Raw genomic sequence first — 24352 nt, forward strand, 5'->3', positions numbered from 1 at the left:
GTTCAGCTTGCGATGACTCGTCATCGTTTGTGTGTGTGTTTACCCCCCCTTCTTCTGATGAGGGGTTGTTTGAGGCAACAACAGCAACGTCTTGGTGTGTTCCACCGACATCTGTAATGTTGTCATTCGCGCCCTCAGATGTAATAGGGATTACATTACTGCATAGTGCTCCTGGTTGGGTTCCCGTGTCAGTGTGTTTCAAAGTTTCTAACAACCTGCGTATTTTCTCTGTCTCTTCCGAGCTCAGAGGTGTAGGGCCTTGTTTCTGGAACTTTTGTGTTTTTTTCGCCTCGGTTCGTTTCGGCCGAGGTGGGGGACGGTCGGGTACGTCTTTCGGGGGTTCCTTTACGTACTGCCCCTGATGATATGGTTTCCCATATCTTTGCGTCCTGCGCTCACCCCTTTTAGGATAATCACTGTCATCCTCTGAAAGAGGAGCTTTTTTGTCCCAGCGTGCACCTTCAGGACGCGGTTTGTTAGTTTGAACAGACTGTTTTCTCTCTTTCTTAGGAGGAGGCGGCGAAGCACGTCGTCCTTCCAGTTCAAGAGGGAGGGGTTTAACCTTTACACTAGGAAACACTTCAATGGGCGTCTTAGCATGAGAACATGCTTCAAACACATTCACAGCACACTGTTTAATCTCACTGATGGATTTTTCTCTGAAATTTGCCATCATTTGTACTGATTGTCTAAAATCAGAGTGGAGATTTTTGCTGAAAACAAACTTAAAACCATCATCTTCTTCCATTCCGGTCTCATTTCTGTTACCAAAATAAGCTTGGAAGATTCTTTTGTAATAAACTTTTGGATGTTCAGTTTTACCCTGCATGACCTTGTCTGCAGCTGGGAAACCAGCAGGTCCCGTGCAGGAGTCGTACTCTCTGATCAAAACTTCACACAGAAGGTTGTAATCCCTCTTCGTTGCATCTGGTAGACGCTCGATGAAGGTGAACACCTCTCTGTCCGAAGTGAGCCGTATCAGACTGATCTTATCCTCTACCGTAGCATTAGGATAAGATCTCAATCTGAACTCCAGATCTTTGAGGTACGCTTTTGTTCCAGATGATCCCATCGGTCCAGGCACAAAGCGTTGTACATATTTTGAGATTTTCTGCAAATCATCCATTGAAGGAGACTGCATTAACGGTCTCACATGCGTGGTTGGTGGTGCAGATTGGTCAAGGACTGCCCCTACCACCCGAGATGGGGGTGGGGGTGACGGCATGGTGTATACCGATTCAGTGAGTTGATATCGGTGCAGGTCCATCCCCACCGCCCGAGATGGGGATGGGGTGACCGCATGGTGTTAGTAGGAAGAGGTGCAAGTGGGTGCAGACCCGTCCTTATCCCCCGAGGCGGGGGTGTTGGAACGGGGCTAAGGGGAGGAGGTGTAACAGCATCTGTCTGGGGTGGTTGTGGCTGTTCGTCTCTGAGTCTCAGACCAGCCCGCCCCATATCAGAAATCTGGTTTGTAGCTGTAGCTAGTTTCTCCTCACAAGCTGTCAGGCGCTCCTGTGATGTCTGACATTCTCTTTGTAGATTCAGCCATTGTTGGAGTATCATCGCCTTGTCTGCCTTGCAAACGTCCAGCTCCTTTAATGCGATCTGTAACTGTGCTTGTAGCACATCGTTATCTGAACACACGGCTCGGTACGCTTGTTCTTTATCCCTAAATCTCTCCTCATATGATCGAGCCTGTTCTGACAGCTCTGTCTTTGCGAGGTCCCTATCAGTCTGAATTTGTTGTTTCTGCAATTCAGATTGATTCATCAATACGTCACACCTGTCCTTTTCAGATTGATATCCGTTGAACAGCGTGACATTTTGTTCACCCAGATGGTCCACTTCCGCTTTCAGAAGCAGGGAAATTTTTGCCAAGCGTTCACGGCTCGATTTTGTGTCCTCCGACACTTTGGCTGCTTTCGCCAACCTCTGCAGTTCCTCATTTCTTTGATCATCATCAAGGTTTTCTAATTGCTCTAATTGTGTACCAATAATTGAATTTGTTAAAATATATAAAGCCGACTGGACGGCATCTCTGGATTGAAAGGGGTCAGTGTTTACCTCTTCGTCTTCCATTATCTGCTATTTAGAAATTAAATAGGAGATGTAAATGTTTAGGTGGTAAAATAAAATCAGAAGAGTTTCTCTCTACTGATGTATTTACTCTTATTTTGTGAGTTTAACAATTAAACGTGCGTTATCTTTTTAGCAAGTGAGTAAACTTTTTCCATTTTTGTGAATATCTGTAACTGTTTCTATTTTTTAAAAGTTTGCTTTAATTTTTATTTTGTACCTTTTCTTAAGGAATTATCAGTGAATAAAAATGTGTTCGGTAAATGCTCTTTGCATAAATACCTTTATAACTTTTAAAATGCAAGATAACAGTGATTATTCAACTTTGAGGAGCGTTTATTAACTCAAAAATGCCTTACAGAAAAATAAAAACGTTTAATTTCACTCTTTAAACCTAAAACGAAGTGAAAACCTGTGATTTTCACGTGTATCCAGAAGGTGTCAGTACAACCTTATTAATTGTAACTCAGACACTGTTAGTGTTGTCCAGTAGGGGTCGCTATGACTTCCTGTGGCGTCCGGTCGTTAGCTGTTAGCTCAAAATTAGTATCGGCTAGACTCGGATAAAACCAACATTTCTGAACGGATTTTTTACACAAACGTGGCAAAATTTTAGCAATTAGACTTCGAAGAACTTAAACAGCGTTTCAGAACACAGCTTTAAAGCGCTTTTCAGCTTTAAAAAGCAGATTTTATTCCCTATGAAAACGAGTTTCCATTTCCGGGTCACGTGACTGAAATCACCAATGACAAAGCAGCAGGGGTGAGAGGCAGTGACGTAGCCACGTCAGTCAATTTCTCAGCAAATCAGAGCGCTCCACAGCAGCAAATCAACCAACCACGAAGCGTTAGCAGCCACCAGCATGTTAGATTAGCCTGAAACCATTTCGTCAACTTATCGTCTTTTAAACTGTCAAAATGCACTTTTTCTGTTAAAAATGTAACGAATCAACTCTGAGCTGTACGGAGTCTTCTACTCCGGTCTCAAAAACGTCTTTCTAGCTATTTAAAAAAAACCTCGTCCGAACCTTCTTCAGAACCGAGCCGGTCCAGAACCGACCAGACGGGGTGTGTTTTGTGACGTAAAAGGTTAGAATGCAGCAAGAATTGTTATGGAAAGATCAGAAATGTTCTCACAGACAGAGAGAGTTTTGTTTTGGCGAGTTTAAGAAACAGGTGCCAAAACCCCCTGTTGACGTCTGAGAGGATATAAACAGGACAGTTGTTCCAACGCATGTCTGCTTCACTCCTGACCCTGGAAACGTACACTTGCTCATTCAAAGGCAGAAATCAGAAAATGCATAAAAATCTGTAACAGACCTCAACATGAATTCTAACTTTGCATGAGAATTAAAAATCATTACACAGTTAATAAAATTGATTAGTTCACTGCAACATCTAAAATGGTTTGAACTAAGACACTTTGATTATCAACATTTGTAAAATAGTAATGATAATAAAAAGAGAGTGTTCTTTCACTTGATTATCAAGAAAGAGAGTCTCAGGATGGGTGAACCTGTATCTCTGGATTCAAATCAATGAAATGACAGTTTCTGTCCCACAAGGTTCTTAAGGTCAAGGGTTTTGACCTTAGGCTTAGTCGTGACACCAGATTAAGTTCACTACAAAGGCTACCTACAGGACAGATCTGGTTGGCAGGCCGTAAACTGAGGAAGTCCTCTGGATGGGGGATGAAACATTTCTCAATTAAAGAAACAGGTCCAGGTGACACCATTTAAATTTTTTGCTGTTATCTACCTGGATGATTGAGCTTACAACCTTTTGACTCATGAATTGTTTTGCTAAAAGACAAACCAGTTTCACTCCAATCATTAGTGTAAATAGTTTTAAGCAAAGACGTGCAACGTGTAGTACCCTCAGTGTGTCTTGGAGATGATGGTACTACTAAACCAAATTCTAGCTCAATGTCTCTAAAACTGCCTGAGTTTGGGTTATTTTTGTAATCATAAATAAATAACCTTAACATGATTTGGACCCTTCTCTCCAACTCATTGCTTTATCCATGTCAGGAACACGTATGTGCTGTCAACAGGACGATTGTCCTAATGTCTATGATGTAGAAACACAAGGTTCTTATTGTTTTAAAGCTCTAATTTAGCTCCCCAACTGTACCACAGCACCAGGCACCCATGAGTACCAGCTTGGGTAAACTCCTCCTGGAGAAGACTCTGCGAGGGCAGGACAGGTGATGGTGTCTGCAGATCCAGCTGCGCATGTTGAGCCACTCTGCTGTTCCGCTGGGCGGGGGTCCATCCTCCCTGTGCAGCAACACCAGCTGCTTCTGAGCCCGCACGGCACTGCTCTCCAACATTCGCTCCAACTGCAGGAGAGAAAAGGAGGAAACGGTGTCACGTTGTTGCCCCTTCTGTCCAGCCTTGTCTTTAGTTTTCATTATTCAGCCCAGTAATGTCTGTCACTCGTCCTCAGCTCTTGTCTCCCTGCACCATGCCTCCTCTGCTCAGTCTGCAATCAGCCCTCATCTAGTTCACCTATTCACCTCCCTACTTAAGCTCCCTGTTCACCTTCATTCAGTGCCAGATTCTCCAACCTGCAAAGTAGTAGAAATCCAGCGTACCCAGTCTTGACTCCTGCCTCGTTTCTGAACCATGGCCTGTTTGACTCCTCGTCTTTCCTGTCCCTCTTGGATTGATCTGCTTTATGCTAACGACTCTGTGCCCTCTCTCGACCACCATTCTGGATCACGTTTTTGGCTCTGTTCTGCTCTCTGCCTCACTGTGTACAAACCCCTGCTTCCCCTCTTGGACCTCGGAACTGGCTCTCCCATTTTGGACCTACACAATCTCTTCTGCTCCGCTCCTGCTGTTACTCTGCATGAGTGATGTCATCGGCACCAGCGTGACAACAGTACCTGTTACTCCATCAAGACAGAGGTTAGTGATTATCACTGTACCTGTCTCCGCCTCCCCATCCACACCAAGTTCACTAACACTCCTGTCTTGACAGATCTGACCCAGGCCCCGACCCTGAACTACACCAGAAGCTGTTTATCTCCTAATAAACATTTTAAACCATTCCTGGTGTTGATGTGCTGATCCAGAACCGGTTCTTTTCAAATGGACAATCTTTATGGTCAGAACACTCACTGAAATTATATGAAGTCCTATTAGTTCAAAGAGAGCAATCAAAACTATCTTCTAACAATTTTCTATGTAAAAATAAATCGATGAATAATATGTAGACCATTATTCAGCTGTACACACTTGACATTCCTGATTGCACGGGTTTTAGGAGCAGCATGCTTTCAGTGTTTTGTCTCATTCTTCACAATGAAACAAACAGAGGCATACTTGGTGTATCTGAAGCTGAGCATGTGCAGAGACACAGACCTCACCCACAGTGGGCTCCTGCTCCCCCAGTCCCACGATGATGATGCAGTCCGCCTGACGGATGCAGCGCTGGGTCCAAGGAGTGAGGTTGGAGTCAGACTGGTAGAGGACAATGCGATGGATGTCCTCCTGCTGTCCAAGCCAGCTGGACAAACGGTACTCATGGACACTTTGAAAGACGTAGTGAAACATGTTAGTACGTACAAGACCAGCAGAAAGCACGACTGAATCACTTTTTGATTTTAGACAAACAGCATTTTCTGTGAAAATACAATGAGTGCTGAATGACTGCTAAAAATAAACTGTTTACAATCAAAAAGGTCAAAAGAAAAGCTACATTTAGCAAATCAAAAGGCTAAAAATGTTAGAGTAAATAAAAGCTAAACAGCAGAACAGTAGCTAAGAGCTAAAATTAGTAAAACAGTAGCAAAAAGATAAAAAACACAGAACAGTAACTAAAAACTAAAATTAACATTTCTAAAAGCTAAAAAAAAAACAACAGTAGCTAAAAGTAGTAAAACTGGAGGTAAGTGAGACCACTTCTGTTGTGACTTGGCACTATATAAATGAACTGAATTGAAAAAAGCTAAACACAGAGCAGTAAATAAAGGTTAATTAGTAAAATTGTACCATCTGTAGCTAACACCTAAAATAAATAAAACTGTAGCTAAAAGATAAAAACTCAGAACAATAGCTAAAAGCTAAAAATACAGAACAGTAGCTAAAATCTAAAAATATCAAAACAGTTTCTAAAAGCTAAAAGTAGTAAAACAGTAGCCAAAAGCTAAAAAACCCACAAAACCGCAGATAAAAGTTTAAATTAGAATAATTCAATTCAATTCAAAAACACTTTATTAATCCCAGAGAGAAATTAAATGTTGTAACTCATCATCCTGGTTTCATTAAAGAGTTCTTCTAGATGCTGATGGCTATGGGCAGGAAGGATCTCTTGTAGCGTCTGTCCTACAGCAGATCTGAAGAAGCCTCTGACTGAAGACACTTTGTTGTTGTATGACACTCTGTTGTTGTATGACAGTCTGATGAAGAGGATGCTGAGGGTTGTCTATAATGTTCTTCATTTGATGAAGAATCCTTCTTTGTACAATCATCTCCAAAGGTTCTAGAGGAGTCCCCAGAACTGAGCCAGCCTTCTTTATGAGCTTGTTGATCTTTTTTAAGTCACTTGCTCTGGTGCTGCTCCCCCAGCAGATGATGGCAGAAGAGACAGCACTCTCTACAACAGACTTATAGGAGATATGCAGCATCTTGCTGCAAACACTGAAGGACTTCAGCTTCCTCAAGAAGTACAGTCTGCTCTGTCCCTTCTTGTAAACGCTTCACTGTTGCATTTCCAGTCCAGTCTATTGTCCAGGTGAACCCCAAGGTATTTATACTTCTCCACCACCTCCACTTCTTCTCCCATGATGGAAACAGGGTTGGACCTGTTCCTGTTTCTCCTGAAATCTACAATCATCTCCTTTGTTTTGTTCACATTCAAGATGAGATGATTGTTTCCACACCATGCCACAAAGCGGTCCACCAGTTCCCTGTACTCAGCTTCTTGTCCATCTCTGATCCACCCGACCACGTCAGAGTCATCTGAATATTTCTGCAGATGACAGGAGTCTGTTTTATACTGGAAATCTGAGGTGTACAAAGTGAAAAGGAATGGAGAGAGTACAGGCCCCTGTGGTGCTCCTGAGCTACTGACCACCTGGTTGGACACACAACCCTTCAGTCTCACAAACTGTGGTCTGTCTGTCAGGTAGTCTTTGATCCAGGTGATTGTTGAGGCCTCCACCTGAGTCTTCTGGAGTTTCTGACAAAGCAGATCAGGCTGGATTGTGTTAAATGCACTGGAGAAATCAAAGAACATGACTCTCACAGTGCTGTCTGCCTTTTCTAGATGACAGTGAGTTTGCTGAAGCAGGTGTATGATGGCATCTTCAACTCCAAGTCCATGCCGATAAGCAAACTGCAGTGGGTCCTGATATGTGCTTGTTTGTCTAGTCAGGTGGGTCAGCAGAAGTCTCTCTAGGACCTTCATGATGTGGGATGTCAGGGCAACAGGTCTATAGTCATTGAGGACTGATGGGTGAGTTTTCTTTGGTACTTGAACAAGGCAGGATGTTTTCCACAACACTGGAACCTTCTCCTGGGTCAGGCTAAGGTTGAAGAGGTGCAGCAGAACCCCACAGAGCTGCTCTGCACAGACCTTCAGGACTCTGGGACTGACATCATCTGGACCTGCAGCCTTATTCCAGTTCAGTCTCTCCAGCTGCTTCCTCACCTAACTTCTGGAGACGCAGAGGGGGGAGGCAAAGGAGGTATCAGCATATTCTGATTTGGTTGAAGACCAACATGTAGAAGAAGAAGGATCCATGACAAAGGTGCTAGATAAAATATTTGAGGTATGACAGGACAGCCTTGGGTCAAAGGAGGTGGTATGTATGTTTGGCTGTGGGCAAGAGAGGAGGATGCTGAGCTTGTTCCTGAATTGAACCTATTGAAGAACGTGTTCAGTTCAATGGCTCTGTCCAGGCTTCCATCCTTCTGATCCTCCTTCTGCTTGAAGCCTGTGATCTTCTTCATACCTGACCACACCTCTCTGATATTGTTCTGCTGCAGCTTGCTCTCCAGCTTCTTCTTGTACACCTCCTTGCTGTTTCTTATCTGGACTTTTAGTTGCTTCTGTGTACTCCTCAATAATTCCCTGTCTCCCTCCCTGAAAGCTCTTTTTTGTGGTTTAGCAGTTCCTTCAGGTCAGTGGTAATCCAGGGTTTCAAGGATTCAAGGTTCTTTATTTGTCATACACACCATGCGTGGTGCATGTGGTGGAATGAAATTGTGTACACAGGATCCCAGTTACATCCAACAAAAGTATAAAATGTAAAAGAAAAACAGTAATAAGATCTAAGATATGAACAAAGAAAAGTGTTAAATAAAAAATACACCAAGCAAGCACTAGTTGTATAAACACAATAAAAACAGTATGCCAAACAGCAGCACGAACATGAGTCTGTGTGAACAGATGAGTACGAATGAACAAATCAGCAGCATCATGAATTCAAGTTCAAGTTTAAGTTGTGTTTATTTGTCTTAATGCAAGGTTAACATAGGGTTAACAATACAATGAAATGCTTAGGATGAGAAGAACTGACTTGACTTGCTAAAAAAAATCAAAGAACAAACCAACAAGAAATATTAAAACAATGCAATAAGGGCACACACACAAAGAAGATAATGATGTGATTTTGATGTGATTCATGAAGATGAGCCAGTGCTGAAGGTTATGGTGGAGAAGGAGAAGTTGTGGATCCTCACAGACTGTAGACTGTTTAAGAAAGTCAGGACTCAGTTGCATATGGAGGGGCTTAGTCTTAGTGTGAGTAGTTTGTCCATCAGGGTCTCAGGGATCATGGTGTTGAAGGCAGATTTGAAGTCCACAAAGATCATACGGAAGTAGGAGTCCTTCTGCTCCAGGTGGGTGAGAGCAGTGTGGACCACAGAGGAGATGGCATCTTCTTTTGATCGATTATTGCGGTTTGCATACTGGTGAGGGTCCTCGTTGATGTTGATGGTTGTTTTGAGGTGGGTCATGACCAGTTTTTTTACTCATTTAGCGACTGGGTGGCTGTGGCTGAGTGGTTAGAGCAGTCGTCCTCCAGTGCAAGAGTTGGGGGTTCGAATTCACCAGTAGTCACATGCCAAAGTGTCCCTGGGCAAGACACTGAACCCCTCATTGCCTCCGATGTGTGTCCCATTGGTGTATGAATGTGATAAAGCACTGATTAGTCTCTTTAGAATTATTTGTTCAATTAACTTTGTAGAGAAATAGTTGAGTGCTGTATGAATGTGTAGTGAACTAGACCTCCTACATCAATCTGTCTCTGAGGACCTTCAGGGGATAGGAACTGTTATTTCATTCATTTGAATCCAGAAATACAAATTATCTCATCAAGAGACTATTTAATTGTATCCTGAATTAATCAATTGAAAGAACACTCTTCTTTTTTATATTATCATTAACTATTTTACAATATCTTGATAATCAAAAGTGTGTTTAGTTCATACCGTTTCTAAATGTTGAAGTAAACCACTCATTTAAATCAACTGTGAAACAGTATTAATGATTTTTAAACCTCATTAGACTTGGATCATACAGTTAAATGTCTATTTATGAAGTAAGTGTGCATTTAGTCTTCTGTCTGAATGAGTAGTAGTGGATTTGAGGGCGAAAGTCAGAGACAAGTTATGAGAACGAAGTGCCTTGTTTTAAAACTCTCAGACAGTAAATAAGAACTAGCTGGCACCTGCTGTCTCACTTCTTCAAAATATTTCTCTGTCTGTCCTAACCATTCTTAAAACATTTCTGCTGTCTACTGACTCCTAATAACCCTCTGACATCACTAAAACTACACCCCTGCTGGCTGTTTCAACCAATCAAGAAGTACCAAGTGACAAGAAGTGGATACCCTTTAAAGGGCAACACTTCTTGGAACTATTCAATCTTCAGTCTTTTCCAGTCTTCCGAGGCTTTCCAGTCCTCCTGGAACTTTCAGTCCAAGATGAGACTCAGTCTGATGGAGTCTTACAGCTGAACTAAGTAGCTGATGGATTTGACCATGTGCCAAGTGTCCGTCCATTCCAGCGTAGTCACAGCCTGCTTCGGTTGTGACTCAACCCGAGCATTAAATGCTCAACTTCTAAGGAAGCGTATTCTGTTGAACTGAGTACTTCGTCACGGCTTCTGACGACCCCAGCCACTCTGACCTGAGACGCTGAAAAGGGAGTGTGCCAATGGACCTCTGTTCCGGAGTGGATGTATCCACCATCTCAGGTAACAAAGTCGTTGCATGCCCTGAAGTGTACCGGAGGGCTGAGCTGGATTCGGAGGAAGGGTGCCATTTTCTGGTTCAACACATAACTTTCATCCATCTAAACCTCCTCTTTAAATCTATTACTTCTCTTTAAACTTCTATTCGCCAGTAAATCAAGCTAGATGCCTTCAGAGATGAATCAGTCTCAATCAGTAATTTTCTGTTGTCTTGTTTAGTAAATCGTGCCAAGTTTATTAATCAGAAACAGATCAGCAAATCAATGTGTACATGTTTGATGTTAAATTTTGATTCTGTTAAATAAATGACCGCATTTATTCTGATGGGTCAAAGATAAAATGGCGTCTCATGTCACTAATTACCACTCCACTCCACAAGTTATCTTGGTCACATGGAAGAAATTTAACTCGAAAAAGAAAGAATCCATTGTAATTGAACAATTAATATTCTTTGTGCTTGAACTAGCTTTAAGAATAATTAATTAGTAGTATGTTACAGCGAAAGCTGTCCCTACATCTCTACAAATGGGTAAATGAGGGCACAAATTGTGTTGTAAAGCACTGAGTGTCTTCATAAGATAGAAAGGCGCTACATAAGTACAGTCCATTTACCATTTACCATATAAGGGTGAGGGTTACTGGCCGATAGTCATTCAGACCAGTCAATGTAGAGCTCTTTGGGACTGGGATGATGTTGGCGGCCTTCAGGCAGGTAGGAACTGTTGCCACGGTGAGGGAGAAGTTAAAGATGTCGGCCAACACCTCGCAGAGCTGATCGGCACAGTCTTTCAGCACTTTCCTGGGGATGTTGTCTGGGCCAGTTGTTTTGTGAGGATTAATCCTCCTGAAGGTCCTCCTCACTTCGGCTGAGGTCATGCTGAGAAACTCTTCTTCCGATGGTGAGGTGAGTCTGGTGCTGGGTGGTCTGTTCTGGTTTGGTCTTCAAATCACGCGTAGAACCTGTTGAGGGCATCAGGCAGTGATGGGTCATTGTTCACTTCTGCCTTTATAATCTGTTATACACTTAATGCCCCTCCACGTGCTCCCTGGATCCTCTGTGCATATGTGGTTTTGGCCTTCTTAATACCAGCAACCAGGTCTTTCCTTGCCCTTCTCAGCTCCTGTGAGTTTCCAGACCTGAAGGCAGTGTTCCTGGCTTCCAGCAGGGTGCGCACCTCTGCATTCAGCCAAGACTTTCTGTTTGGGTAACTCCTAATGTATCTGATGGTGGTGACATCATCAGCACATTTGCTAATGTACCTCAGGACTGAGGATGTGTATTCCTCCAGGTCTAGCGACCCCTCAGTTTCAGCAGCTTCTCTGAAGACCTGCCAGTCTGTGCATGTGAAACAACCTTTCAGTATGGCGTCACTATTCTGCATCCAATATTTAACCTTCTTTTGTACTGTGTCTAGAGTGTCTCAGAGAGTGGAGTTAAGCAGGGGCCAGGAAGATGGAGACAGGGAGTCCTAGGGGGTGCGGCTTTGTATGTATCTTGTACGTTCATGTAAACACAATCCAGCATGTTGTTTCCACGTGCTGGTATGGCCACATGTTGGTAAAATCTTGGCAGGCAGGCCTTTAGATTTACGTGATTAACTTCACCAGCCACCATGAAAAGAGCCTCAGGGTGTTTGCATGTAGCAATCTAAAATTATCATGAAGCTCCTGCAGAGTGTCGGTAGCATTAGCATCCGGGACTATGTAAACAGCTGTTATGAACACCTCCGTGAACTCGCGGGGTAGATAATGTGGTCGACATTTCACTGTTAGTTGCTCCAAAGCCTCGGAGCATGAGTTGTTTATTAGTGTACAGTTTGTGCACCAACTTTTACTCACGTAAATGCATACTCCGCCTTCCCGTGACTTCCCCGTTAGCTCGCTGCAGCAGTCCACTCGGAAAAAAAGTCTGTCATCCAGCTGGAATGCTGAGTCCAGCATGTCACTGTTAAGTCATGATTCCATGAGACAAAACACCGCACATTTCCTCATCTCCTCTGAGGCACCCACTCTCAGACGAAGCAAATCCATCTTGTTGTCCAAAGAGCGGATGTTTGACAGAAAGAAAAAAGGTATCGGGAGTTTGCCATCCTTAGCGTTAGCTTTTAGCCTTACCAGCACCCCCGCCCAGCAACCTCGCTTCATAAGCCGGGAGCAGAGCCTCCTCTTCCCATTAGAGCGCCTCTGCTGAAGCTTTCAGGTAGATGACTTTAGGATCTGTGTTCTGCTGAGCGTAGATTTGAGATTATTGCTGATCACTGCAGTTCGATACGGCTATACTTCACACACATAAAGCATGTGGAGTCAGGCTCAGAGTAAATCTCAAAACTCCTAAAAACTGGGATTGCACCGGGAGCCTGTGAAGCTGCAGCTCCTGAGAGCGCGGCCATTTTGGCACACCAAGATTGTTCTTGAGGAAGCATCTCACTGTTCTGGTGGGGATGGTGTTGTTTGCAAGAAGTTTATATAGTCGGTCACACACTCAGTCATGGCATTGATGTCTTCTCCATGTAGCTAGCACATTGCAGCCCAGTCACATTGCATCCCAGTCTGTAGCTTCAAAACAAACAAGCAGGATTTCTTCAGCTTCCGTTGACCATTTTCTCACTGTTCTCTTTATTACAGGTTGTCTCTGAAATAGGGGTTTATATTTTGAGCAGAGAAACACAAGATCTGATGTGATCTGACTTGCCAAAAGTGGGTCTGGCTTTAGCAATGTATGACTCCCTGACATTTGCATAAAACAAGTCCAACGTTTTGTTTTCTCTGGTAGAGCTGACAAACTATTGGAATGTTGTAAGTGTAGCAGAGAGTAAGACATGATTAAAATCACCACATATTGCCACAAACGCACTAGGGTGTTGTGTCTGTAGCTTAGCAACCTCGGAGCTGATGACATCACACACAGTCTCTGCAACATCATTTGGTGGAATGTGAACAGTTGCCAAACGACGGTAGAATGGTAGCTAATTGGTAAATGGTATTTCTAATCCTAGAATGGTAGCTAAGCCAAAAATTAAGCAAGTATACTAACAGAGGTTTCAAAGATCACAAAGTTAATAAAGTTTGAAAATATATCAATTTATTTTAATGAGAAAACATTTGTTTAAAAAAAGTTAATGATTTAAAAAAAAATGTATGAACAAACAAAAATAATAAGGAAGACTTTTTTTTCTAAACCTTGTGTGAAAATAAAAGATTAAAATAACTCCAGTCATAAGACAATTTATTTTACTTCCTGGTTCATATGTTTCTTAGGTTGAAGCCCCATCAGGAGGAGATCAAGGTCAAGATCAAACTTACCTGTCCAGAGCAGCTGAGCCCAGTCTCTGTTTGATGATGTCACTGGTCAACAGCAGAGTTGGGCCTAGTGGATTAACAACCAAAACAAAACAAATGCAAACACTTTAAAACAAGTGATGTGTCAATGTCCCTCGCCGCTGACAAATTTTAATAGTGAACGTTTGTAGTTTTTGAGACGAGTGTTTTTCTGAATTGGAATAATTTAGGGATCATACAGTAAGTAAACGTAAATGTTTTAAGTGCAAGATATTCAAGTGGGTAGGAGTTACACTGTGGAGAAGAACAGAGAGATGTGATTTTAATTATCTGAGGCAGCCCAGAGTAAAAGATCCGGACGAGTGGAGGGAGAAATTTGTCCACCACCAGGTGCAATAGTAGATCCAGGGTGGTGGCCTTAGCCACAATAGATTAATTTTAGGCTACCCCAACCATTTGAGAAAACTTAAAATACTACTTTTAAGCAATAAAAAAACTAGTTTAAGTTTTAGTTTGAACTAGTTTACATGGCAGCAGCCGTCTTGAAATTTGAAATGGAAACCAACATTTTGATGGTGACCTTTCCTAAGCCTAGACGTAGCTACACACTAAAATAGAGGATGGTACTACCCTTATTTTTCAGGTTATCGTGTTCACGACATGTACGGATAGACAGATGGATGGACGGAGGGTATTTCCAATACCCCTTCTTAACTTCGCAATGAGGAACAATAAATAATTTATAAAATAGCCCTTCTGACTGTTTCAGTGCTCCATTTGCTCTTGGTCCTAATTACAAATGGCTGTAAAATCAGGGTTGTGTTGACAGAAGACATTTCTTTGAAGTAATATACATTTTTGTTCAAAAACTTCAAGATTTCACCCAGGAGAAACGTCTACTGCTTACAGTACTGCCAAAAAGCAAAGGAAATGTTTATGTACTTGTAATGAAGGTCTTCATTACTTATTTTGGTACACTTAAAATGTTGATGTTTGAATAGTTTAACTGAAAGAAGGACAAGGAGAAACAGATTGAAATATTTTATTGTTAGTTTGAAGGTGTTCTTGGGCAGCTCCTCAGCTGGTACTGATGACATGTCCTGTTAACAAAACAAACAAATGCATAAAATATAAGTATTCGTGTGACTAATCTCTGAAATAGGGTGAAAGATGTTTGAGTGTATCGTGATAGTGTAAAAGTGACTTACCTCTTCACTTCCTTTGCAGGGCGTTCAGGCTAAAATATTCCCCTGGGGCATGAGCACCTTATTAAAGGTTCCGGAAGTGACGATTATTGATTGAAGGGGGGGACGAAAACTGTGCACTTAAGAAGTTTAATGGTATATATTTATATCTAGAGAAAATGTGTTTTTAAGAGATGTGTTTAGTGATTGATAATGTTTGTTAAAGAAAGCATTTTGATGTTTCAGTTATTTTTTGTAGAAGATTATTAATGTTTATGTATTTTGTTTACCCTGCTTCATGGTAGTTCTGTTAATGGGAGGGGGTAGTAGACTATACAAGGCTGCCTATTAGCAACATTTTTTTTGGCTACTGCTGAGACACTAGAGCCCTTATCCACAGGTCTGGTTCTTGTAGGACCCTATTGTGCCTTATTTAGGCCAGTTCCGGTGGGACCGGTTTATTTCTGTCTTCACAGTGGCCATAATTCCCCTTTAGTGGGCAGATCATTAATATCAACGTGCCTTACCAGCTGGTGGTGTTAGTGTTACATTAAGCTCTTTACTAACCACCACTAACATGTATTAGAAGAAGAGCTAGAAAAGAGCACACAACCAAAATGGATGATCTCATTTCTGTTTTGAACATTCTGCTTTGCATATGGCTTTTTCTCTTTTTTTATGTACATATACATATCTAAAAAAGTTAAATCGGGTCCTCTGGACATTCAAAAAAAACAAACAAAAAAAACAAAGCAAAACAACAAAAAAATGTAGAAACGTTTCGTCTCTCATCCGAGAGACTCAGTCTGAGGTGCTGTATTCAGCTCAGTCTCTTAAATAGCACCTTCTCAGAGTGGATCAACCAGTTTTGCTGCTGACAACCAAAACCAGCTGATCACATGCTCAAGAAGGACCATCAGCCTAACAATGGATCATTAGCACCCTGATGACTGTTTACTGTTCACAGAGGGCTGAGTGATACTAGCAATCACAGCATTGTAAGAGGGGGACAGTTGAACCCGGAGGCCTCCATCCCTGTTTAACGATGGACGGTTTCTTTTCACAAAGATGGCCTCCTTTACTCCTCTCTCAAACCATCGTTCCTCTCTATCCAGGATGTGCACATCTTCATCCCTGAAAGAGTGACCGCTGGCCAGGAGATGAGTGTAGACCTCAGAGTCTTGGCCTGATGATGTTGATCTTCTGTGCACAGACAAGATTGTATTATTAAATTGTATTATTGTGTATTTACACAATTTACAGTGTGCAATGCATTTCCTGAACCATAAGTAAATCGTTTTGGTGACGCTTTGCGTGTAATAAGTGCTCGACTTCAGGTGGAGCGAAAAGTCCATTTGTTTATGTGTGAACTGTGCAAGTGAAGTTAGTCCGAGCTTTGTGAATTTAATTTAAAGATATAAGGACAATATAATCATTCCACTGCCTTAACTGTTAACTCAGGGTGTCATACAGCTGTTAAACTGCTAAGTCAGGGTGTCATACAGCTGTTAAACTGTTAACTCAGGGTGTCATACAGCTGTAAAACTGCTAAGTCAGGGTGTCAAACAGCTGTTAAATTGCTAAGTCAGGGTGTCATACAGCTGTTAAACTGCTAAGTTAGGGCGAACTGAGGCGTCGTTGCATAATACAGCTGTTAAAAACAAAGTATATGATGATCTGACAGGTTAACTGCTAACTCAGGGTGTCATGCAGCTGTTATTCAGGGCGGATTGAGGCGTCAGGGTGTCATACAGCTGTTAATAACAAAGTATGGTGATCTGACAGGTTAACTGCTACGTCATGATGTGATATGGCTAATTAAATAGAAGCGTATGGTGATTTCACAGCGGATAGATGCAGCCGTCAGTTTGCGCTACGCGTATGGTGATCTGACGATGTTTGCTGGCCGAACAGAACACGGCCATAGTTGTGTTTTTTTTTTTTTTTTGCCGGCCGGTCAGTTTGTCACACATTCCTACTGTATCTAACAATTGACTGGGATGTTTGATATGACATAAAATTCATATCCCTGTGATATCTACCGGTAGTATATTCTGATGAGAAGCTACACGAAGCTACATGCTAACTACGGCCAGCTAGCTTCTCTACTACTTAGCTCTCGAAGAAAACAGACTTTAACACTATTTACACACAGTTTTCAACTCAAAAACACGTAACAGTAAATATTGCTTTTTACTTACTTCCACAGATAACTTTTAGCTCGAGGAGATGACGCCCTGCCCGGCTCCGACGCTGCGGTGGAGAGGACCCGGGTAGACCGGCGGAGCTCCATCTAGCTCGCTCTGAATTTTGTCGTTGGCCAGCAAGCACATAAAAAATGCCAGCACTTCAGCATTAGGCCACGGTGTTGTCATTATTGTTTTTTAAATCTTTAAAATAGGTCCAGCCGCTACTCCGGGTCCGAGAAATTGCAAATGGCAGATCGGTGTTTTGAAAAGTTCTGAAAGATCCAGTGACTCCTCCCCCTGACCAATCAGTGACCGACAGTGTGCTGACGTCACATCTGGACCCAACAAGAACCAGACCTGGGACCCCAGAGAAGCAGGTCCCAAAAATCGTGCGGTTTCCACCACTGAAAGCACTGTGGAGAAACTACGCAATCGGCCCAAACTAGTTACATAGGAGCCCGAAAAGGCCCTGTAGATAAGGGGCTTAGGTGACCTGTGAAGCAGGGTCCTCTGTTCAATGTTGGTGAATAAACACCCAGTGGGTCTGCACCTTTTCTCTGCCTCAAGTCTCCTGCTTAATCCAGCCACTAAGAACCATTCTAACAGTACTGTATGTGTGTAAGTCTCTCTGTTAGCAAAAGAAATTCATGAACTACTTGAGGGACTTAACAAAACAAGTTCATCAACAACTGACTAATTGTGGAGCCGACCCAATTCAAGATGGCCGCCATAACCCACTGATCTTAAAAAACTCAAAATTGGGTATAACTTGGTCAAAACGTTATGTGGTTGTAGCTGAGAGTCATCCATGACATTTAGATGATCTCTTAAAGGGCCTGCAACACCATCTTTTCCTGATAAACACAAATGCATCATTGGAAAGAGAACATTAATAATGTGTTGCAAAAACAATTCACGCTGCTGAGATGAACGGTTGTTGAGATATTCACATGCTCTGTAACAGGAAGTGATATCAAAAAGAAACACCTGTACGTAAACAGAGCATTGATGGCTAACACCACAGACAGTAGAGAAGCTGATGTTTAGATTATTTGGAGTCACTATCAGAGACAGACGAAGAGTCAGAGTTCAAATAAGATTGTTTCAATAAACAAAGAACAGGAAGCTACACTTTTTAAAGAATTTGCCTGTGACGTCACTTCCTATTTTACTTTGGCTACACCAAGATCTAAAGAAAATATGCCAGTTTTGGAACAAAATGGGAAAAATCATGTGTATTATGCCAAATATTTTAATATAATTTTTTCATAACATTTTTATATTTGAAATGAATGTTACAGGGTCTTTTTTATTTTACTTTGTGCACCCAGTGTCTACCTGCACTTGGGTCTAACCTCACCGACCATAATACTAGAAGCACTAACTGATTTTACAATATCTCGATAGGTCACGCATGCCGTTATTTTGAAGATTTTTATGTTTGTGTGTGTGTGTGTGTACCGATGCCGCTGAGTGCATGCTGCAGCTCCAGAGTGAAAGACGTGAGGGGAACCTCATCAGACACAGGCAGGATGGTCACGGTGGACAGATTAGAGGCTGGATTCCCAGCATCCCACTTACTGGTGGGTGTGTGGAGACCCAAACCACGACCTGCAGGAAAGAGTAGGACTTCTGTTTCTGGACGTTGAAGTAAGCAAAGAAGATGTGCAACAAAAATCAAACTTAAACAGCTTAGTAGTAGAAATGCACGTGAACTAATTAAAGAAGGTAAATGGACTGTATTTTCTATCTAATCAAGATACTCAAAGCTCTTTACAACACAATCTGTGTCCTCACTTACCTCCACACACACATTCATACAGCACTCTACTACATCTCTACAAAGATAATCTGAATCTGTAGAGACTAATCAGAGCTTTAGATCACAATTATACACTGATGGGACACACACATCAGAGGCATTTATTCTGTGTCTTGCTCAGGGACACTTCAGCATGTGACTGCTGGTGGAATCGAACCCCCAACTCTCCCAGTGGAGGATGACTGCTCTAAACACTCAGCCACAGCTGCCCTAAAATGACAGACTAGTAACGGTTTTGATGACAGAGCTTTTAGATTTGACCTTCATTGTTCTGCTGATTATCTTGCTTATTACTGAATTCAGCTGCATCTTTATACTGACGGTATTAAGACGAGATTTCGATTGTGTCGGGAAAGAAGGCTCGAACTGATAGTAGGACCTCAGACCAGATCTTCATCTCTGCACAGTTGCTCAGGGGGTTGTGGGAGTGTGTCCAGTCTACATGTGCTTTAAAGACCTCGATAAGATCCATCCATCCATCCATTATCTTTACCCGCTTATTCCATTTTGGGTCACGGGGGTCGCTGGTGCCCATGTCCAGCAATCACTGTGCGAGGGGCGGGGTACACCCTGAACAGGTCGCAAGTCCATCACAGGGCCACATAGAGACAAATGAGACAAACAACCATTCACTCTCTCACTCACACCTAGGGACAATTTAGAATTACCAATCAGCCTAACATGCATGTTTTTGGTCTGTGGGAGGAAACCGGAGTACCCGGAGAAAACCCACACATGCACGGAGAGAACATGCAAACTCCACCCAGAAAGGCCCCTGGACCGGGGTTTGAACCAAGGACCTGCTCGCTAAGAGGCAGCAGCTCTACCAGTTGTGCCACCGTGCTGCCCCCTCGATAAGATTTATTCCATCAATGTTTTCCTCTGTCTTGCAGAGTAATGCATCAGAGAACAGTGACTTAGATCATCTAGTTGATCATCTTACAACTTCAATGCAAACTTCACTTGATAAAATTGCTCCACTGAAAAAGAAAGTAATCAATCAGAGGAAACTGGCTCCTTGGTTCAATTCTGAGTTACGTACTTTAAAGCAGGCATCTAGAAACCAGGAGAGAAAATGGCGCTCTACTAATGTTGAAGAATTTTATTTAACTTGGAAAGATAGTCTGCTAACATATAAAAAAGCTCTCCATAAAGCTAGAACTTTATATTACTCATCTTTAATAGATGAGAATAAAAGTAACCCTAGGGTTCTGTTTAGTACTACTGCTAGACTAATTAAAAGTCCAATTTCTGTTGAACCATGTATCCCTACAACTATAAGTAGTGATGACTTCATGAGATTCTTTATAATTAAAATTATTTCAATTAGAGAGAAAATTCAAACCATCATTCCTTCTACTATCTCTAGTCCCCTGTCAAATGAGACAACTTTAAAAATTTCACTAGAGCCTGATTTATGTTTGGACAGTTTTTGTCCTGTTGAGCTCTGAATTGTCAAAAATAATAACCTCATCCAAACCATCCACATGTCTGCTAGATCCCATCACAACCAGACTGTTTAAAGAGGTATTTCCCCTAATTAATGTCCACATTTTGGATCTACTTAATTTGTCTTTAATGGATGGTTATGTACCACAGCACTTTAAGGTTGCTGTAATTAAACCTTTACTTAAGAAGTCTGACTTTGATTCAGAAATTCTGGCCAACTATAGACCTATATCTAATCTAACTTTCATCTAAAAAATTCTAGAGAAAATAGTTGCAGGTCAGTTGCGTGAACATCTACAAAGAAATAATCTGTTTGAAGAGTTTCAGTCAGGGTTTAAAGCTCTTCATACCACAGAAACAGCACTAGTAAAATACACTAATAATAATAATAATAATGTCATCACAATGTCAGCACTGTATGTTTCCATACAATGGCGAAAATAGTCTCTGCATTTAACCCATCCACCACCAGGTGGTGCAGTGGGCAGCTATTGAAAGCGCCCGGGGGGCATTTTGGGGATGAGGTGTGCTGCCCAGAGACGCCACGTGATGTGCAGTGACTGGGGATCGAACCTGGGACTTTCGGGTCCCAAGCCGGCTGTGCTCATGGCCTCAGACAATGGACTTGTGTCTACTGGTCCTGTTAGACCTCAGTGCTGCATTTGATACAGTTGATCACAATATTTTACTACAGAGGTTTGAATATGATATTGGGATTACAGGAACAGCTCTAAAATGGTTTAAATCATATCTATCTGATAGATTCCAGTTTGTAAATGTAAATAATAAATCTTCATACACCAAAGTTAGTCATGGAGTTCCTCAGGGCTCAGTGCTTGGGCCAGTACTCTTTATTTTACATATGCTTCCATTTGGTAAAGTTATTAAACAGCATGGGATACATTTTCATTGTTATGCTGATGACACACAATTATATTTGTCCATTAAACCCAATGAATCCAATCAGCTACTTAGACTACAAGCATGTCTTAAAGACATAAAAACCTGGATGACCCTTAATTTTCTTCTGTTGAACACAGACAAGACTGAGGTTTTGGTTGTTGGACCTGAGCACCTTAGGAATGAATTTTTCAGTCTTTCTCCCTCCTTAGATGGCATTAATCTGACCTCCAGCTGTAATGTTAAAAATCTTGGTGTTATTTTTGATCAGGACATGTCTTTTATCCCATCCATCCATCCATTTTCTTCCGCTTATCTGGGGTCGGGTCGCGGGGGTAGCAGCATAAGTAGGGAGGCCCAGACTTCCCTCTCCCCAGACACTTGGGCCAGATCTTCCGGGGGAATCCCGAGGCGTTCCCAGGCCAGCCGAGAAACATAGTCCCTCCAGCGTGTCCTGGGTCTTCCTCTGGGCCTCCTTCCAGTGGGACGTGTCCGGAACACCTCACCAGAGAGGCGTCCAGGCCCAAGACACCTCAACTGGCTCTTCTTGAGGTGGAGAAGAAGCGGCTCTACTCTGAGTCCCTCCCGGATGATCAAGCTTCTCACCCTATCTCTAAGGGAGAGCCCAGACATCCTGCGGAGAAAATTCATTCTGGCCGTTTGTATCCGAGATCTCATTCTTTCGGTCACAACCCAAAGCTCGTAACCATTGATGAGGGTAGGAACGTAGATCAATCGGTAAATTGAGAGCTTCACCTTTTAACTCAGCTCTCTCTTCACCACGACTGACCTGTACAGCGCCTGCTTCACTGCAGACGCTGCACCTATCCGCCTATCGATCTCACGCTCCATTTTTCCCTCATTCGTGAACAAGACCCCAAGATACTTGAACTCCTCCACTTGGGGTAGGACCTCCTCCCTGACCCAGAGAGGGCACTCTACCCTTTTCCGGCTCAAGACCATGGCCTCGGATTTGGAGGAACTGATCTTCATCCCAGCCGCGTCGCATTCGGCTGCAAACCGCTCCAGCGAAAGCTGTAGATCACGATCTGATGAAGCCAATAAGACCACATCATCTGCAAAAAGCAGAGACGCAATCCTAAGGCCACCAAAACGGATCCCCTCAACACCTTGGCTGCACCTAGAAATTCTGTCCACAAAAGTTATGAACAGAATCGGTGACAAAGGGCAACCTTGGCGGAGGCCAACTCTCACCGGGAATAAGCCCGACTTACTGCTGGCGATGCGGACCAGACTCTGACACCGGTCATACAGGGACCTAACAGCCCGTATCAAAGGGCCCGGTACCCCATACTCCCAGAGTATCCCCCACAGAGTTCCACAAAGCACATGTAGACCAGTTGGGCAAACTCCCACGCACCCTCTAGGACCCTGCTGAGAGTGTAGAGCTAATCCAGTGTTCCATGGCCAGGACAAGAACTGCACTGCTCCTCCAGAATCCGAGGTTCGACTATCCGACGGACCCTCCTCTCCAGAACCCCCGAATAGACCTTACCAAGGAGGCTTAAGAGCATGATTCCCCTTTCTTGCACAACTTCATTCCTGCCATTCATTTATCCCCCACATTAAAAACATCACTAGAACTGCCTTCTTCCATCTGCATAATATCACTAAAATTAGAAACATCTTATCTAAAAATGATGCAGAAAAACTGGTTCACTCATTTGTCACGGCTAGACTGGACTATTGCAAAGGTTTATTATCTGGGTGTCCAAATACTTCCCTAAAACATCTTCAGTTGATCCAAAATGCTGCTGCCAGAGTCTTAACTGGAGTTAGTAGGAGAGATCACATCTCCAGTTTTAGTTTCTCTCCATTGGCTCCCTGTCAAATCCAGAATAGAATTCAAAATCCTACTTCTAATATACAAAGCTCTCAACAACCTAGCTCCATCTTATATTACAGATCTTATTGTTCCATATTTTCCTAATGGAGCACTTTGCTCTCAGACTGCAGGTTTACTTGTGGTTCCTAGAATTTACAAAAACAGAATGGGAGGCAGATTTTTCAGTTATCAGGCTCCTCTCTTGTGGAACCAACTTCCAATCTCTGTCCATGAGGCTGACACATTATCCAGTTTTAAAACTAGGCTCAAGACTTTCCTTTTTGATAAATCCTATAGTTAGGGTCAGCTTGGATTTCCTGAGCTGTCCCTTAGTTATGCTGCTATAGGCTTAGACTGCTGGAGGACAAACTGACCACACTTTTTCACTCTGCTACTGTCTTTACTTACTCTGCTCAACCTGTTTTGTATTTGTAATTACTTTTACTATCCTTAACATGTGTTTTTTTGTCTTTCAGATACTCCCGGACCTATATCTGGACCTACCATTATATGTTCGTCTGTCTCTCCTTCCTGTTCTCTCAACCAGTCAGTCAAAGCAGACGGCTGCTTGTCCTGAGCCTGGTTCTGTTGGAGGTTTCTTCCTTTTAAAAGGGAGTTTTTCTTTCCACTGTTGCCACTGTGCTTGCTCAGCATGGGAGACTGCAATGAAGCCAAGATTCAACTTGTCTGCTGGATTCCTTAGATAGAGAACTTTACTAATTGGCTTTTATGTACGTGAATTTTCCTGTAAAGTGCCCTGAGACAACTTTGTTGTGATTTGGCGCTATATAAAAAACTGAATTGAATTGAATTATAGGTGTTGCTACTACAAAAATATCAACATGTGGCAGGAATGAAGTTGTGCATAAGAAGTAAAACATTGCATTTTATCTAAACATTTTTTTTTTTAAAGTTTTTGTGAAATATATGCAATGATTTAACCTTTTGAGCTTGTGGTCAGTTGCATAGAAGCTCTTACTGTTTACAACTCTACACTAGCTGTGTTGTGTTGTGTGGATATACCAATTGTAAGGCCAAAAACAGCAAGTATGAGTCAGGCTTTAGACATGAGGGAATCTTTCATGAACTCTCACAAACCTTGTCATCTGGGAGGGTCTCAGAAAAGACCTCACTTCCTTTCATCAAATGCAGTGAGCTCATGTAGTTCAATCACATGATTAGGACCCCCCCCCCCCCCCAGTAGGGGTGAGCAACATTTTTCTTCCAGAGGGCCAAATCCATATATTTGAAACAGCTGAAAGGCCGCATAGAGAATTAGAATGCTTGATAAAAGTATTTTTATTTACCCTTTATTTATACAGGTAGTTTCATTGAGTTTATTTACACAGGTAGTCTCGTCCCTGAGTCACGAGAACTTATTTTCAAGAGAGACCTTTTTGGG

At 42.4% G+C, this 24352-nt stretch overlaps 1 protein-coding gene across 1 annotated transcript in view; it reads right to left on the reverse strand.

Moving 5' to 3' along the window:
- Positions 1-24352, reverse strand: part of pnpla7b (patatin-like phospholipase domain containing 7b) — a gene marked incomplete in the record, with an annotated part of 164612 nt that overhangs the window by 29975 nt on the left and 110285 nt on the right. The window contains 4 exon segments of the mRNA XM_037679949.1: positions 4235-4417; positions 5445-5613; positions 13585-13648; positions 18395-18544. Coding sequence (XP_037535877.1) covers positions 4235-4417; positions 5445-5613; positions 13585-13648; positions 18395-18544 — 566 coding nt within the window.

This window comes from Nematolebias whitei, chromosome 8 (assembly GCF_014905685.2).
Source record: "Nematolebias whitei isolate Nwh7 chromosome 8, NemWhi1, whole genome shotgun sequence".
Lineage (NCBI taxonomy): Eukaryota > Metazoa > Chordata > Actinopteri > Cyprinodontiformes > Rivulidae > Nematolebias > Nematolebias whitei.